Consider the following 18786-nt stretch of genomic DNA (forward strand, 5'->3'; position numbering starts at 1 on the left):
AAGGCACTCAAGGACTTTCACCCACCTGGGATGACAATACGACGAGCAAATCTCCGAGGGCATATACTGGCCTGCCAGCAGGAGCTTCTGTTGCAATAGGTGGAAATAACGAGCTGACTCTCCCAAGGCCGAAATTTATTCTATGACCCTGGGTGAGGGAACTGGGAGGGGGTTGCGATAATGCCCTCTATGGTCTCGCAGTGCCATGGGCTGATGCTTCTTCTAAGGAACGGAATTTACTTCCAGGGAGCCACTTTAGGCAAAAGGAGAGGGTTTTTTTGTGTGCGTTCCCCATACCATGTTGGTGTGAGTTAATTGCAAGGTCTTTCCTTACAAGCTAAAGTGCTTTATTAATAGCAGCATCTCCTCTACCATGACTGCTTTCAAAGGCACTGATTGCCTGACAAGGTCTTGGAAAATCACGTGAAAGAACCCATCACTTTTAACTCACTAATTTTTTCCCTTCGAGTTTTGCTTAATAAACTCCACTCCCTTATGAGGCTCAAAAGAAAATTAGTCGAATGATGCCTTTCAGTTTTTAATTTTGAAGCTTTGCCGTTGTCAACATACACAAAACTAGATTTGACCTTTAACCTCTTGTTCCGTTACTGTGAGGCGCTTTTGCTCAAATCCCCACAAGCCCAACCTTTTCATTTTGGAAAAGTTATTAGCAGGAAATCAAAATGCTGTCCAAAAAATGTGAGGACAATAAATTAAAAAGCATGACTTTCATTTTATAAAAAAATATTTGTTTCATCTTTTTATAAATCTTTAATGCTTACAAAAGCCAGAAAATACATTTAAAAGAGTCTTTTGAATACACAAGACCACTTAAAATGTGGTTATGGTCAGAAAAGTGTCAACTAAAATGGCATCTTACTATTCCGCTTCTAGCCTTCTCTCATCAACATCCCCATAAATTTACTGTTTACAAATCAAAACTAAATTACTCACCGGTCATCATTAAGTCAACCTAGGGTTGGGATATTATGCTGTCCTCTTATTCCCGACTAAAATGGATTAAAAAAAAAAGAAAAAAAAAAACCTAAAACAGAATTTACACGTTAGCAGACACTGTTGCCAACAATACCTGGGGTGTAAAAATCTCTTCTGTAGTTTACAACATGCTTTTGGTCACGAAACAAACAAAAGATAGATGAGTGGAGAATAGGGGCAGAGAAGCTGAATTCCCAGGATGAAGTTGTTATTTTTAGAACCAATTTTCTGACCTTAACTAGGCTTTAAATACACTGAAACAGTAAGACAAAAAAGAAACCTTTTATAGAGGTCTGCTCTTCCAACCATTTGGCATTTTCAGAAGTGAACGGTTCTCCTACTTTAAAGGATATCTTGTGTACTGATTATCGTAGGTGCTGCACAAAAAGTTAACTACTGTACTCTTCCTAGTATGTCCAGGTTCGAAGTTGTGCTAATTGACCCGCTTGCACTGCCATGAAGATGGACCTTCATCTTGCAACTTCTTAAATTTGGGACCAAGAAAGAACCACCAGCCAAATCCAATAACAACACAGATAATGGATTCCACATAGTAGCCATCCAGGGTAGTAATACAAGAACCACCCAGTTTTGTGCAAAGCTGTAAAGACAAAAATAAGCCAGTGAAAGTTTGGTGAATTTTCAATGATGGATACTTTAATATGAGATTCATTCACAAAAATCAGACTGAATCCTAAAATACTACGATATTTAAATAGAAAATGCCTTTTCACTATCAGCCATTACACCCCATTCTTTGCAATTAATTCCTAAGGGCTCAAGATCTTATAAAGGTCTTTTTGGTTTCTTTTGAGGGTGCTGCAAGAAGGCACAATCATTTTCTAATTATATACACTTTCAAGTCTGGGAATGCATTCAATGTATCTCTTAAGCAGGACTTTTTTTTAAAAAACTAAACCACAGAGTTTAGAGCCAGTGTTAAGCTTTGGAGGATGCTGGCCAGTGGGGATGCTTCCCTCCCCGACCTAAATCACCCACATTCAATAATCCATTTGTGTTTTTCCCTCCTTGGAAATGCTGGAGCTATTTTTAATTGAGCTGGCTTGTTCGATCAGCCCAGTGGACTACTTGACTGCTTGGCCCACCACTGGCCCTTTCCACACCACGATGGCCATGAACCCATGGTGACTATCTGGCTAGCCTAATAGATAATTCAATTGGCCCTGAAATCATACACTGTGGAAGAATGACAAATACAATTTCGGCCGCAAATAACTGAATAGTCACGGCAGGCGTTGGTGCTTTCATTATAACTGTCTTCTCCTCATTATAATAATTACAAGAGATTCAACAGTACGAAGAAGAGTAATTTTACGTGTTAATTCTATTAAACTGGCATTGATGCATTGCTAAATCCTCAATACAATCCCAGCTCCGTTACTTGTCTGCTGTATGACCTTGGGCAAGTCACTTCACTTCTCTGGGCCTCAGTCACCTCATCCGTAAAATGGGGCTTAAGACTGAGAGTCCCATGTATGACAGGGATTGCGTCCAACCTGATTAACTTGTACCTACCTCAGCACTTAGTATAGTGCCTGGCACATAGTCTGCTTAGTACAGAGCCTGACACAGAGTACGCGTTTAACAAATACCACAATTAGTATTAAGAACCAAAACCATCAAGAGAAAAATACTTACTTCAACCGCATCAGTAGATCCACAGTTTTGATTTGATGCGCCCACACATTCTTTCACTGTAAGAGGATCCACCAGCCAAAGAGCCACTGTGGAAGGCCAATTTCCTCCCAGGTTGGAAACGGTATTCAGAAGGGTCATGTATGTGCCTCCGATTAGTGGATCACTAACTTTGGCGTTGAAAGCCATTATGGCGACATACATGCTGTACAATGTAACCTGCAGGGAAGAAGGGAGAGGCGGAACATGAGAACTCGAAACAATCAGACTTCTACGTTTCATCTTATAGCCAATTTCTTCATAGAACCTGATTCACCATGAAGCTTTGCTACAGAGATCCTGCAGTCAACACTTACATAACAGTGAGAACATGTAAGATGTGTGTTTTTTTCATTCATTTTACAAAACGCCAAACCTAGTTCAGCTACGACCTACATACCCCTAAAGGTGCGGCACGTCAAAAGCTACTAACATTAGTCAGTAGCTTTCCTCAGTGAAGTTGGCCAAATCTGAGGATTCCCAGCAGCCCTGAAAAATGGGGCCAGAGCAGATCCTGAAATAACAGTTGGTATCTAAAGAGAGGACTTGGTCAGTGAGATTCACCATCACAATGTAAGGGAAAATCCCGTCGAGTTGCACAGTCCCACCGTAACGGGACGGTACAGAGATTTCGAAAAAGGAAGCACACCATGCCGCGAGACGTTAATAGAATATGTGCATATAGCTTACAGAAGGTGTTTACCAACCCTTCTGTGCATGCTTAGGGCGTACACCATAGTAGCGGGAGTACAGCAGTGCACACGACTCGGCCTTGTAACTACTGGCGGGTCAGAGCCCGGGCACAACATCCCCTACACGTGAGAACATGGACAGAGCCACATGAGCCTGGCCCAGATGCCAATCAATCAGTGGTATTTACTGACGTCTGACCGTGTGCAGAGCACTGAAGTAAGCACCGGGCCCCCACACCAATCAATCAGTGGTGTTTACTGAGCGCTTACTGTGTCCGGGGCACCGTAGTTAAGGACTTTTGGAGAGTACAATACTGCAGAGTTGGTGGACGTGCACTCGGCCCACCCCCAACTGCTATGTGCTGCTGCAATTACTGTGGAAACCTCGCAATGGGCAGCAGTCACTTTATTGCGTGCTGCAGTAGACTAATCAATCATATTTACTGAGCTCTTACTATGGGCAGAGCACTGTACTAAGCGCCTGGGAGAGTAGGATATATCAGAGCTGGTAGACACGTTCCCCTGCCCACAAGGAGCTCAAAGTGACACTCGGCTTCTTTACGCAAATGGATTCAGACGCCGCGTTTAGACCGTGAGCCTCATGTGGGACGGGGACTGTGTCCCACCTGATTAACTTCTATCTACCCCAGGGCTTAGAACAGTGTTTGTCACACAGAAAGCGCTAAACGAATACAATGCTAATAACGATACTATGGTCCAATAGTCGGCAAAGGGGTGTGGCCCCGGGACCATACGCTGTTTGGATTGAGCACCTAGAGGAGAAGGTGCAGACTCGGGAGAAATCTCGAGCAACTTTATTACCTGATGCAAGGCATAGCTCAGCAGGACTACAGCATAGTAATAGATAGGAAATCCTCCTTCGTGTTTCACTTTGGGCGTCCACCACACCAGTAAAGCATACTCCAATCCAAGCAATAATCTGGAGAGAAGGGAGAAAAACAAAAGGGGTGCTTTCGGTGGTAGGCATTTGGTAAATCTTAAAAAATTACCTAGTCTGTGACCGGAGTCTTCCTCTACAATCAGTCCTGAGGCCGCTAAAGACTAACCGTCTAAAAAAACTGAGCACGTTCAAGTTCTTCTAAGGGCCTCACGTTTCCATCCCATATTGTCTCGAGAAGCGGCATGACCCACACCGAGCTCTGCTGTGTGACTTTGGGCAGGTCACTTCATTTTTCTGTGCCTCAGTTACCTCATCTGTAAAATGAGGATGAAGACTGTGGGCCCCTTGTGGGACAGGGACTGGGTCCGACCCGATGGGTTACCTGGCACTGTGACAGGCACATACATAATACCACAACTATTATTATTAGTATTATTCATACCAAGATACAAGGTACATCTTGTATAAATCAATCATAGCAAGATCTGCAAATCGGATTTTCGATACTTGTAGTTGGAAACTAATGGTTTCCACACATAGGAGGGCATACCTGTAGGGCATGGCTTTGTAAAATGTGTTCAGTGGCTTTGGACCCGCAGTGTACTTGCTGATGATCAGAGGCAATATGATCTGTAAAGGAACCATCGGCACTGCCAACAGAGCTAAATGTTCCTTGGGCACACCTTCTTCTACCAGTTTCAGTCCCGTTACAGCATCTGCTGCTGAGAAACCGATCTGTAAAATTACAAGAATAAAAATCATTACATCCATCAATTGTATTTCTTGAGCGCCTACTGCGTGCAGAGCGCTGGAAGCTCATTAGGGGCAGGGAATGTGTCTGCTAATTCTGTTGCATTGTATTCTGCCAAGTGCTTAGTACAGGGCCCTGCAAACAGTAAGTGCCCAATAAAAACAACTGATTACTAAGCGCAGTAGCTACCCATCCGCCGCCATATGAAACAGAAAGTCCCTACCATCGGCTATAAAGCACTCACTCAACTTGCCCCCTCCTACTTCACCCCGCTGCTCTCCTACTACAACCCAGCCCGCACACTCGGCTCCTCTAATGCCAACCTGACTGAGCTCCTCTTCCCCCTCTACTCCCTCTGCCATCCCCCCTTTACCTCTCCGCAGCTTAAGCCTCATTTTCCCCTTTTCCCTCTGCTCCTCCACCTCTCCCTTCCCATCCCCACAGCACTGTACTCGTCCGCTCAACTGTATATATTTTCGTTACCCTAGTTATTTTAATGAATTGTACATCGCCTCGATTCTATTTAGTTGCCATTGTTTTTACGAGATGTTCTTCCCCTCGACGCTGTTTAGTGCCATTGTTCTTGTCTGTCCGTCTCCCCCGATTAGACTGTAAGCCCGTCAAACGGCAGGGACTGTCTCTATCTGTTGCCGACTTGTTCATCCCAAGCGCTTAGTACAGTGCTCTGCACATAGTAAGCGCTCAATAAATACTATTGAATGAATGAACCTTCTCCTTGGAACTGAATCTCGTCTGTCTCGCCGCCGACTTCTGGTCCTCGTCCTGCTTCTGGCCTGGAACATCTTTCCTTTTCATATCTGATATTACTCTCCCCACCTTCAAAGGCTTAATGAAGGCACATCTCCTCCAAGAGGCCTTCCTTGACTGAACCCTCATTTCTTCTTTTCCCACTCCCTTCTGCACTGCCCTGACTTGCTCTCTTTATTCACCACCCCCACCCCCAGCCCCAGGGCACTTACGTACATTTGCGTAATTTTTTACATTAACGTGTCCCTCCCTCTAGACTGTAAGCTTGTTGTGAGCAGGGAACGTGTCTATTATGTTATTATTTGTACTCTCCCAAGCACTTCATACCATGCCCTGCACACAGTAAGTGCTCAATAAATACTAATGATTGATAAATATGATCGATTGATTACACTATAACGGAGTTGGTAGACATGTTCCCTGCCCTTAAGGGGCTCAGTCTAGAGGGGGAGACAGACATGAATATAAATAAATTACAGATACGCATGTAAGTGCTATGGAACTGAGGGGTGGATAAACAGGACAAATCCAAATCCAAAGGTGACACAAAAGGGAGTGGGAGAAGAGGACATGAGGGCTTAGTCAGGCAAGGCCTCTTGCAGGAGATGTGCTTTTAATAAGGCACACTTGAAAGAGTTCCATCTCCATCTTGCATAAATCGATCAATATAGTATTTACTATGCATCTTCTCTGTGCAGCACATTGTACTAAGCACTTGGGAGAGAGCACAATAGAATGAATACACAAGATCCCTGTCTTCAAGGAGCATGGGGCCCAAGTACAACCATCAAATTATATTAAACATTAAAAGATTTGCCTATGGACCTAAATACTGACTTGCTCAGTTTTCTATAGGCATTCTGAATCATGCTCAGCTTTCTAAAAGATTTTATTTGTGGCACTTGCTGTGCACTTACTAGATTCCTTTAGCTGGGAAGGTACCCGATAATCAGATCAGACAGTCCCGGTCCCACAAAGAGAAACTTATTCTCATTTTACATGTGAGGAAACTGGGGCCCCAGAGAGGTTAAGTAGTTTTCCCAAGGTCACTCAGCAGGCCAACAGCAGAGCCGGAACTAGCCGGCTTATTCTGGCTCTCAGTTCCATGATCTTTCCTCTACCAAGCAATCAATGGTATTTATTGAATGTTTACTTTGTACAGAACCCTGAACTGAGCACTTGGGAGACAACAATACAGGCGGTCGACACAATCCCCGCCCTCAAGGAGCTTACGTTATATAGGAAAACACTAAAAACAACGAAAAAAAAAACCCCACAAACTTCTCCAAATCTCTTTAACCTCGGTCAGAAATGTTTCTGCAAAATGCTATCACCAAACTCCGCACTGCCGTAGCCTAAATGCACGGCGACGCGTTTACCAGGGCTGCTTCTTGTGTTCGAAAAGAATCAAAAATATTTACTGAGAACTTACTGTGGGCAGGGCACTGCGTACTAAGCGCTTGGAAGAGTACAACAGAGTTGGTAGACACGTTCCCTGCCCACAAGAAGCTTACAGTCTAAAGGGGGAGACAAACGTGAATATAAAGAATTTAAAGAAATGCATCTAAGACTGAATTCATTCAGTGGTATTTATTGAGCACTTACTGCCCTAAGAGGTTAGGAGAGTACAATATAACAGAGCTACTGGATACACTCCCTGCCCATCAGGAGCTACAGAGAAGCAGCGTGGCTTACTGGATAGAGCCCGGCTTTGGGAGTCGGAGGACGTGGGCTCCAATCCCAGCTCCCCACTTGTCTTCTGTGTGACCTAGAGCAAGCCCCTTCACTTCTCTGTGCCCCAGCTACCTCTTCTGTAAAATGGGGATAAAGACTATGAACCCCATGTGAGACAACCTGATTACCTTGTATCTACCCCAGCACTTAGAACAGTTCTTGCCACATAGTAAGCACTTAAATATCATAATTATTATTACTGTGATTATTTATATTAATGCCTGCCTCCCCCACTCGAGACCGTCAGCTCGTTGTGGGCAGGGACTGTGTCTGTTTATTGCTGTATTGTGCTCTCCCAAAAGCTTAGTACAGTGCTCTGTACACAGTAAGTGCTCAATAAATAGAACTGAATGAATGAAAGGAGGGGGAGACAGTAAAATAAATTATGAATATATACTTAAGTGCTGCGGGTGCTGAAATCCCTTGGTAACTTTGTGGTTTACCAGGACCACCCCAGGTTCTGATTCTCTGCACCTCAGTTACCTCATCTGTAAAACGGGGCTGACACCATGAGCCCCACGTTGGGACAGGGATTGTGTCCAAACCGATTTCCTTGTATCCACCCCAGCACTTAGTACAGTGCCTGGCACACAGTAAGTAAGCGCTTAACAAACGCCACAATTACGATTATTGACCCAAGTGGGGAGGCCAGAAATGTCCCCCTCATCTCGTTCAGTGGCTCCCCCTTTGCCTCACAGTTCCTAAGTACAGTTGTCTCGGTTCCGGTTCTTCTACTCTACTCATTCTAGGTTTTTTCCCTTGGAGAGTTCATGGGCTCACCTAGCATCAGCTGCCACCTATTTATCTTGATGATGTTGTCTTGTTTTTGTTTCGTTCTGTTTTGCTCTGCTGTCTCCCCGATTAGACTGTAAACCCGTCATTGGGCAGGGATTGCCTCTATCTGTTGCCGAATTGTACATTCCAAGCACTCAGTACAGTGCTCTGTACATAGTAAGCACTCAATAAATACTACTGAATGAATGAATGACTCTCAGGGTGATCTCTCCAGCCCCAGCACGCCTCATCTAACCAACCATCCCTCTAAGACACCTCCGTTTGGATATCCTGACGCACCTCAATGTGTCCAAAAACGCACTAGTCATCTTTCCTCCTAAACCCCCTTCTCCTCTTCTTCTTCCTACCTCCCTGCCCTTCTCTGTTGAAGACATGGCCATCCTCCCTGTCCCTGAAACCAAAGGTAATAATTGTGACATTTGTTAAGCCCTTACTATGCGCCAGCCACTATACTAAAGGCTGGGATAGATAAGAGATAATAATAATATCTCACATGGGGCTCACAGTCTTAATCCCCATTGTACAGATAAGGTAACTGAGGCACAGAGAAGTGACTTGCCCAATACACCCCAGCAGTTAAGTGGTAGAGCGGGGATCCGAACTCACCCAGCAGATACGTGGTAGAGCAGGGATCCGAACCCAGGTCCTCTGCCTCCCAGGTACGTGCTCTTTGCACTAGGCTGCCCTGCTTCTCCATCTTAGAGACATCCTCAACTCCTCACCTTCTTTCATCTCTCACATGCCCGCCAGTCCTTCCCACACAAAACACTTCCCGTGAGAAGCAGCGTGGCTCAGTGGAAAGAGCCCGGGCTTTGGAGTCAGAGGTCATGAGTTCGACTTCCGGCTCTGCCACTTGTCAGCTGTGTGACTGTGGGCATGTCACTTAACTTCTCTGTGCCTCAGTTCCCTCATTTGTAAAATGGGGATTAAAAGTGTGTGAACTCCTCATGGGACAACCTGATTATCCTGTATCTCCCCCAGCCCTTAGAACAGTGCTCGGCACCTAGTAAGCGCTTAACAAATACCAACATTATTATTATTATTATTACCCCCGTGGTCCCAGCTCTTAGCAGATCACGACTATGCTGTATCTTCCTCCTCACTGGTCTCTCTGCCTCCAACCTCTCTCCCCTCTCCAACCTATACAATAAGCTGCTGCCCAGATCATCTTCTCGAAACACTGTCCTCCTCAAAACCCTCCAATGGCTTCTCATTTCCTTCGGCTCCAAACAGACACTCCTCAGAACGGGGTGCAAGGCTCTCTACCGACTCTCCCTACCTTCATTAGCGGCCCTCTCCAGGCGGGATTCTCCGGCTTGCTCACTCTCCATTTCTCCCAAACTATCTTTCCATTTGGACCTGACTCTCTACTCTCCTGCCTTTGTCAGTCGGTCCGTCAGTTGATCGTATTTACTGAGCGCTTACTGTGTGCAGAATGCAGTTCTAAGCGCTTGGGAGAGCAAAATAATTTACTTTTTTCCCCTCACTTACGTACATAAGTGCTCTGGGACTGAGGGAGGGGTGAATAAGGGGTGCAAATCCCATTGCAAAGGCGACGCAGAAGGGAGTGGAAGAAGTGGAAACGAGGGCTTAGTCGGGGAAGGCCTCTTGGAGGGGATGTGCCTTCAATAAGGCTTTGAAGCGGGGGAGAGTCATTGTCGGATCTGAGGAGGGAAGGACGTTCCAGGACGGCAGGACGTGGCAGGATGTGGCAGGACGTGCCACTTCTAAGGCAGGGCGTGGGTGACAGGTCAGTGGCGAGACGGATGTACAGGGAGAAGGCTGTCGTTAGAGGAATTAGGTGCGCAGGCTGGGTTGTGGTGAGAGACTAGCGAGGTGAGGTTTGTGAGGGGCAAGGTGACTGACCGCTTTAAAGCCGATGGTGAGGAGTTTCTGTTTGATGCGGGGGTGGATGGGCAACCACTGGAGGTTCTTGAGGAGCGGGGAGACATTCATACACAATGCTCCATACCGAGTCCCTCTCAGGATGAAAAGCACTACATAAATCCAAGGGAATATTACTAAATTAAGTGCACGTTTCTAATTTAACCTCTTTGCTTACCTTTGCGGTTAAAATTAGGAGACAGAAAGCCAGAACTGCTGGCATTTTTATAATTGAAAAAAGCAGCTTATATGTGTCTGTGATCCCTTTGGTCTCTTCTTTTGATGGTGTTACTTCCTTGTTTTCTTTTTTCAGAATAGCAACTAGAGTTGTAGTTATCAAAAATACAGCACCCCAGAAAAACAGGAAATCTGAAATTAAAAGGACAGACTTTATTTTCTAAGTGACCTCAAAAATTCCGTGAATAGCAAATGTACAATTACAGTATCTTAATACAGAATCTCAGCTCTCTTGCCCAACTGTATTTCATTCATTCATATTTACTGAGCGCTTACTGTGTGCAGAGCACTGTACTGAGCGATGGGAGAGTACAATTCGACTACAGAGACAATCCCTACCCAGCAACGGGTTTAAGCTTATCTGCGTGAGTTTATCAGAAGTTAAAATTCACAATAACCCCCTTCAGCTTCACCAGCCCCTAGAGATTCGGAGAGTTGCTATTATTTTAGTTCTTTTAAAACGGAAAGGGTAACACAGAATCTTTCTCCCCTGAGAGAAGAGGGGAGACGACAGAGAGCTAAAGATCTTGACCTAAAAACATTAATGTTTTTTTAAAAAATCTGCCCCTCTGAAAAATGGGGTTTAATATTGCCATCTACAATATACTCATTCCGGGCACGGAATGTGTCTGTTTCTTGTTCTGTTGTACTCTCCTGAGCGCTTAGTTCAGTGCTCTGCACACAGTAAGGGTACAATAAATGTGACTGACATCTATCTAACTATACTACGAGATTGATAAACCGCTGATTGAGACCTGAAGACTCAGAGCATGAATTTGGGGGCACTTGCAGTTATGACTGTGGAAAGCACTGATTTAGGAGTTGGCTGGGCTACCATTTATTCAATCCAACAGTATTTATTGAGCGCTTACTATGTGCAGAGCACTGTACTAAGCGTTTGGAATGAACAAGTCGGCAACAGATAGAGACAGTCCCTGCCATTTGACGGGCTTACGGTCTAATCGGGGGAGACGGACAGACGAGAACAATGGCAATGGTGTGCTTCTTTCTTCTCCAACCCAACTAGCCACTGGCCCTTGCTCTGGTCTCTCCCCCCTCACACCGATTGCTAGCTGCAATATCTGCCATTACAGCACCATTCTGCATTTTGCCCCCAACAGCAACGTCTAAGAACCAACACCACGCACAGCATTATAGAGGACTGTATAAGATAATTTCGCTTCTGCCCACGAGGAGCTTATAATAGCTATGACCGCACAGCGGAAATGATTTTCTCATACACAGATTATATCACAAGGAAGAGTGCGGCCTCGTGGGGAGAGCACGGGCCTGGGAGTCAGAGGAAACCGGGTTCTAACCAGCCTGCTGTATGACCTAGGGCAAGCCCCAACTTCTCTGGGCCTCAGTTTCCTCATCTGGAAAATGGGGATGAATGTTCTTCTCCTGCTTAGACTGTGAGTCTCGTGTGGGAAGGGGATTGTGTCCGATCTCTGACCCAGTGCTTAGTACAATGTGTGACTAATGCCACCAAGGTCTGACAATGTTGGCGGCACTATTAATAATAATTATGATAATAATAATAATAATAATGCCGGTTAAATGCTTACTGTGTGCCAACCCCTGTCTAAGCACTGAGGATGATACAGGTTAATGAGGTTGGACAAGGTCCCTGTCCGACATGGGGCTCACAGTCTTAACCCCATCTTCCAGGTGAGGTAAATGAGGCGCAGAGAAGTTACATGACTTGCCCGAGGTCACAAAGCAGATCCATGGTAGAGGCGGCATAAGCAGCCAGGTCCTTCTGACTCCCACCCCCGTCCTCTACCCGCTAAGCCACGCTGCTTCCTGCTGCTATTATCATACTGCAGTTCTTATTCTTCTCAAGATTCAAGTCGAGAAGAACACGTCAACCGAATGGGTTTGTCAACTCCATGAATATTCATTCATTCAATCGCATTTACTGAGCGCTTACTGTGGGCAAAGCCTCACTTGGCTCACCCCAAAGAAATTTACAATCCACTTTGGAAACTTAAAAAACGAAAAATGGAAAATGAAGCTATTCTGATGTGACCGATTTCCTTACATGAATACTTTAGGTGTCCCTTTTCGCGCTCTTGTAACCTGATATTATAAATATTTATCAAGAAAAAACGACATAAAGGAAGAGCAGAGACGAGTTTAACAGGTTGGTACACGGTCTTAATGACTGTTTACGAAAAGATCACCTTGAACTCCTTTGTGCACAAAGGCACATTCAAATGAAGGTCTGAATTCATTACAGACAGTCCTCCCTAAATGTCTCTTGACCGTACAATCCCCAACGCTAAACGATGAAAGGGTGAAAACACTGAAAAAGACAACGGCGTGGAAATTCAGACGAAGGCAGAGCGTACCAAGAGCGAAATGGACAAGCAGAATGTCCCGTTGACCACCGAGATGACGGGAGCTTGTTTGCGTACTCGACACACCCCAGTGAGAAACACGCTCTTTGGATTTACGGGCCATGAGAAAGTCGGATTTAACATCCAGGAAAGGAAGGAACAGCTCACCGAGGGAGGATGGAAGGTGGGGAGAAGGTGGGGTGTTCATTTGCTCTTCTGACTTACCTTGATGAACGAGCGGGTACTAAAAAAAAATCCGAGCTACATTCAGGGAACGTGTCTACATACTGTGTTATACTCTACTCTCCCGAGTGCTTAATCGAGTGGACACTCTGCACCCCATAAGTGCTCGATACACACTATCGATTGATGGATGATGAGAGACAGAGGTGACGGGGAGTCCGTCGATGCCGGTCAGGTCGGGGACCCACCCCTCCGGCCTCTGGGCAGGGCTGGACCCAGAAGCCCCCCCGGCAACAGCGAGGCCTGGTGGCTAGAGCCCGGGCCTGAGAATCAGGAGGACCTGGGTTCTAATCCCGGCTCCGCCACTTGTCGGCTGGGTGACTCTGGGCAGGTCACATAACTTCTCTGGGCCTCGGTTCCCTCATCCGTAAAATGGGAATTAAGACTGGGAGCCCCATGTGGGACATGGACCGTGTCCAATCCGATTAGTTTGGATCTACCCCCGGGCTTAGGGCAGTGCCAGGCACACCGTAAGCCCCTAACGAATGCCACAGTGATAAGTGGTGTTTGTTAAGCGCTTACTATGTGTCAGGCACTGTTCTAAGCACTGGGGTAGATTTGAGATAATGGGGTTGGACATAGTCCCCGTCCCTCCCAGGACTCAGAGTCTACACGGCCTTAGCGGTGAGGGCACGGACCTGAGAGTCAGAAGGTCACGGGTTCTAATCCTAGCTCCGCCACTTGTCTGCTGTGTGACCTTGGGCGAGCCACTTCACTTCTCTGGGACTCAGTTACCTCACTTGGAAAATGCAGATCGAGACTGTGAGCCCCCCGTGAGACAGGGACGGTGGCCGAGCTGAGTGGCCCTTATACGCCCCAGCGGTTAGCACGGTGCCTGGCACAAAGTAATTAACAAATACCACAATTATTATTAACCCCCATTTAACAGATGAGGGAACTGAGGCTCAGAGATGTGAAGTGACTTGCCCCAGATCACACAGCAGACAAGTGGCGGAGTCGGAATTAGAACCCAGGTCCTTCTGACTCCCAGGCCCTTGGCTCCAGCGTGACTCAGTGGAAAAAGCAAGGGCTTAGGAGTCAGAGGGCATGGGTTCTAATCTCGGCTCCGCCACTTGTCAGCTGTTGACTTTGGGCAAGTCACTTCACTTCTTGGTGCCTCAGTGACCTCATCTGTAAAATGGGGATGAAGACCGAGAGCCCCACGTGGGACAACTTATTACCTCGTATCTCCCCCAGCGCTCAGAACGGTGCTCGGCACGCAGTAAGCGTTTAACAAATACCACCATTATTATTATTAGGGCACCCTGCCTCCCATTTAGTGGAAAGAGCCCAGGCTTGGGAGTCAGAGGTTGTGGGTTCTAATCCCGGCTACGCCACTTATCAGTTGTGTGACTTTGGGCCAGTCACTTCACTTCTCTGTGCCTCAGTCACCGCATCTGTAAAATGGGGATTAAGACTGTGGGCCCCACGTGGGACAACCTGCTCACCTTGTATCTACCTCGGAGTTTAGAAGAGTGCTCGACACATAGTAAGCGCTTAACAAATGCCATCCTTATTATTATTAGACCATGCCGTCAAACTCCATTGATGAAAGCCATCGTCAACGGGCTTGAAATCACCTACGTGACTACCAGTCGGGACTGGAGTGGTGGTAAGGGAGATTAGGTACTCATTATTTGTTCTCTGAAATGTACAATATGGGTCTGGCTCCGTTTCAAAGAGTTTCCTCACACTACCCCTCTGTGTAAAATCTAGTTCAATATTAGTCTCAAAATAAAGCTCTCCGAGCCTATCGCCGAGTCACCGCTTTCCCCGTGGACGTTAATCGATCCGGGAAGTCAGTCGGCGCTGGGGCCGAGGGAGTGAAGCCTTAGCCAATAGGCCTCGGTTGCTCGGGGCAGTGAACACGTCCACTCCTAGAGTAGATTGAGGGTTCGGGACGTGGACATCCCTGGGCGGTCAGGGCCGGAGTCGCTCACGTGGCGATCTTGCGGGCCGACGGGATCACCGCGGGAACCTGATCCGCACCGTTCTCGCCCTTAGCTCCGGGAGGGGTGGACCTAAACGCCCGGTGGTGCCTCAGGCGAAGATGCAGACCTCAGGGTCGCCCCCAGGATAACGATACTAATCTTACAAATAATAGTGATCTGTGTTTCCACACTCACTACGTCCTACTCCAGCCCTCACTTCACCCTGTTGCCCGGATCACTTATCTAAAAATCTTTTTTGGGTCAAGTCCCCCCACCCTTCAAAAACCTCCAGTCGTTGCCCTTCCATCTCCGCATCAAACAGAAACTCCTCACCGGGGGCATAAACAGCTCGGCCGGTTCTCTCCCTCTCCTACCTTAACTTGCCGATCTCCTCCTACACTTCAGTCCGGACGCTTCGCATCTCCGACACCGACCTACTCATTGCTCCTTGATTTCGTCGATCTCGCCGCTGACCCTCTGCCCATCTCCTCCTCTGGTTTGGAACTCCCTCCCTCTTGGCATCGGACAGACCGCCAGTCTCCCGACCTCTCGAGTGTAAGCTCGTTGTGGGCTGGGAATGTGTGTTCATGGTTATACCATTCTCTGCCATTTAGTACGATATGCCACGCTCGGTGAGCGCTCGGTGCGATTGACTTCGAAGCCCTATTAAAGCCACATCTCCTCCAAGAGGTCTCGCCCAACTACGCTCTCATTTCCCCGACTCCCCGATCCCTTGGTGTCACCTAAGCACGTGGATTTAAACCTTTAAACCTTCGACATTCATCCCTCTCTCCTCCCCACAGCACTTATGTACGCATCCATAATTTAATATCTTCCCCCACCACCTCAGACTGTAAGCTCCTGGAGGGCAGGGAAGGTGTCTACCAGCTCTGTTGTAGTGTACTCTCCCGGCCTATCAACCTCCGCACGAAACAAAAACTCCTCACTCTAGGCTTTGAGGCTCTCGGTCACCTTGCCCCTTCCTACCTCTCCTCCCTTCTCTCTTTCTACCGCCCACCCTGCACGCTCCGCTCCTCTGCCGCCCACCTCCTCACCGTCCCCCGTTCTCGCCTATCCCGCCGTCGACTCCTGGCCCACGTCCTCCCGCGGTCCTGGAACGCCCTCCCTCCTCACCTCTGCCAAACTCTCTTCCTCTCTTCAAAGCCCTACTGAGAGCTCACCTCCTCCAAGAGGCCTTCCCAGACTGAGCTTCCCCTTTTCCCTCTGCTCCCTCTGCTGCCTCTCTGCCCCTCCCTTCATCCCCCCTCAGCTAAGCCCCCTTTCCCTCTGCTCCTCCCCCTCTCCCTTCCCCTCAGCACTGTGCTCGTCCGCTCATCTGTATATATTTTTATTACCCTATTTATTTTGTTAATGAGACGCACATCCCCTCGATTCAATTTATTGCTATTGCTTTTGTCTGTCTCCCCCGATTGGACCGTAAGCCCGTCAGTGGGCAGGGACTGTCTCTATCTGTTGCTGAACTGCACATTCTAAGCGCTTAGTACAGTGCTCTGCACATAGTAAGCGCTCAATAAATACTACTGAAAGAACGAGGGAGTGCTCGGTACGGTGCGCTTCACAAGTGCTCAATAAATACCCTGTACTGACTGACAGTGAGGGCGAAGCGCTCGGGTAGAGAGAAGGTAATCAGGTTAGACACAGTCCCTGACTCAAATGGGGCCACCCCCAGCCTTAAGCCCCTTTTCCCAGATGAGGAAACTGAGGCACAGAGAAGTGAAGCGACTCGCCTCAGGTCACAGAGCAGGCAAACGAGCCGAGCTGGGATTAGAACCCAGATCCAGAGTCTCCCAGGCCTGTCCTTTTCCCCCGGTCACTCAACGTGTGAAAGTCGTGGTCCTCTTCAAGCTGGCCTTTGTCCGATTACCATGCGCTACGTGGGACAACCCGATTACCTTCTGGCTATCTCAGTGCTTAAAAACAGAGCTTGGCGCGTAGTAAGCCCTTAACACACATCGTCATTACTACATACGTCCATGGGGGCCGGGAACTCGAAAGGCTTCCGTCCCCTCACGAGAAGCAAAATATTAAAGCTTCCACTTTGGCCGCTCGGCCTTTCGTTAGAAACAGTCGTTTGCTTTCCCCAGGGCTGGGTTACTCATTACGAGAAGCGGCGTGGTTTCGGGGAAAGAGCCCGGGCTTGGGAGCCAGAGGTCGCGGGTTCTAATCCCGGCTCTGCCACTTGTCAGCTGTGTGACTTGGGGCAAGTCACTTCACTTCTCGGGGCCTCAGTGACCTCACCTGGAAGACGGGGATGAGGACTGCGAGCCCCACGTGGGACAGCCTGATTACCTCGGCTCAACCCCAGCGCTCAGAACTGTGCTCTGCACATAAGTAAGCGCTTCACAAAGCCCATAATTATTATTATTCATGCCACAGAGAGGGTTTTGCCCCTCATGAACTACAAGGAGCGAAACCGCCTCCGGTGTCCTTTCGGTGACAGGCAGTCCAAACTGATTCGGTCCCCATTAGGTCGAATGCGATCCCTTCCGTTGGTTGGATGCTATTTATCGAGCGCTTACTGTGCGCAGGACACCGTTCCCTTCCACCGTCACCTAAGGCGTTGAGGCGACGGGAGCCCCGACCACGTCAGCTCGTCCCGGGCAAGGAACGTGCCCGCCTCTAGACGGGGAGCTGGTGGCGGTCCGGGGGGTGGGTGTCACCGATTTTTGTGGCGTGGTACAATCCCGAGCGCTCGGTCCAGCGCTCCGCACGCCGTCAGCGGTCGGTAACCCGCGACCGACCGACCGATCGAACGCCGCACCGCCCACCCCCGGGCGGCCCGCGGCCGGTCAGGGCCCGCCGGGTACCGCGGCTCGACGGCCCGGGCCGGGTACCTTTGAGGGTCACGATCCCTCTGGGCTGAGGCTGGAACCGCAGGTATCTGTTACAGAAGTCCGTGGACTCGAGGGCCAGGAAGAGGACGTTGCCCAGGAAGTAGCCGGCCGTCTGGCCCACGGAGTTGCAGGTGGAGGCGTAGCCGACGTTCTCCCGCGACAGCATGGTCAGCGCCCAGCCGTCCACGGCGATGTCCTGGGTGGCGGCCAGGAACTCGAACATGAAGAAAGTCACCGTGAGGGCCACCACGTCGGGGGCCCTGCCGTCCTCGCCGCCCAGCAGGAGGTCCACCTGGGTGGACAGGTAGATCATGAAGACGCCCAGGACGTACTGCGTGGGGACGAGCCAGGACTTGCGGCGGCCGAAGCCCTTGAAGTAGACGGCGTCCACCAACGGGGCCCAGAGCAGCTTGAGGCTGAAGGGCCAGAAGACGAAGCTGAAGAAGGCCTGGTCGGTGTAGCTGACGTTCTTGCCCTGCAGGATGAAGGGGACGCTGCCGGCCAGGCCCAGGGGGATGCCCTGGAGCACGTAGAGGAACAGCAGCAGCAGGATGCTGCCCAGCTCCTCCCGGTAGCCGCGGGGCGCGGGGCCGGGGTCCGGCGGGCCGGGGTCGGCCCGGCCGTCCTCGGCCCGGCCGTCGGGGCGGCCCCCGCTCTTCGGCTCCGGGGCTCCCGGGCGGCGCTGGCGGCTGCTGTCCTTGGGGGAGATGGCGGGGGACATGTCGCACAGCACGTGGGGGCCGGCGGGGGGCCGGGGGGGCCCCGGACGCCGGGGGGGGGCCTTCCAGGGCCGGGCCTCGGGGGAGGTCGGTCGGCAGGCCGGGGGTCAACACCGCGGGGACATGGGGGTCCGGGCTCCGGACGGTCTGTCGGGGGATCCGGGGGTCGGTCGGTGGTCCCGGGGGGGCTCGGCGGGGACCGAAGATCCGACTTCCAGCCGGGATGGGGAAGGGGAAGGGGAA

General features: G+C 49.1%; 1 protein-coding gene across 2 annotated transcripts; it reads right to left on the reverse strand.

Annotated features, from left to right (window-relative positions):
- Window positions 1-525: 525 nt before the first annotated feature.
- Window positions 526-18578, reverse strand: SLC33A1 (solute carrier family 33 member 1). 2 transcript variants are annotated; one of them, XM_029062336.2, is made up of 6 exons: window positions 17825-18560; window positions 10395-10585; window positions 4835-5019; window positions 4206-4323; window positions 2656-2871; window positions 526-1597 (listed from the first exon to the last, which is right to left on the reverse strand). In XM_029062336.2, exons 1-6 carry the CDS (start codon window positions 18543-18545, stop codon window positions 1430-1432), a joined length of 1599 nt encoding a protein of 532 aa, XP_028918169.1. In that variant the 5' UTR covers window positions 18546-18560; the 3' UTR covers window positions 526-1429. The 2 variants fall into 2 exon arrangements, with proteins under 2 accessions (XP_028918169.1, XP_028918180.1); XM_029062347.2 differs by lacking the exons at window positions 4206-4323; window positions 10395-10585 and having other exon boundaries at window positions 17825-18578.
- Between the last annotated feature and the right edge of the window lie 208 nt (window positions 18579-18786).

Source organism: Ornithorhynchus anatinus, chromosome 1, assembly GCF_004115215.2.
Source record: "Ornithorhynchus anatinus isolate Pmale09 chromosome 1, mOrnAna1.pri.v4, whole genome shotgun sequence".
In the NCBI taxonomy this organism is placed as follows: domain Eukaryota; kingdom Metazoa; phylum Chordata; class Mammalia; order Monotremata; family Ornithorhynchidae; genus Ornithorhynchus; species Ornithorhynchus anatinus.

Coding starts and splice junctions, on each gene's coding strand:
- SLC33A1 (XM_029062336.2), bottom strand. CDS start 18,545: ATGTCCCCCGCCATCTCCCCCAAGGACAGCAGCCGCCAGCGCCGCCCG. Junction 5,020..10,394: donor TCCTAATTTTAACCGCAAAG/GTAAGCAAAGAG, acceptor GTAATTTTACAG/ATCGGTTTCTCAGCAGCAGA. Junction 1,598..2,655: donor GATCTACTGATGCGGTTGAA/GTAAGTATTTTT, acceptor TTGTCTTTACAG/CTTTGCACAAAACTGGGTGG.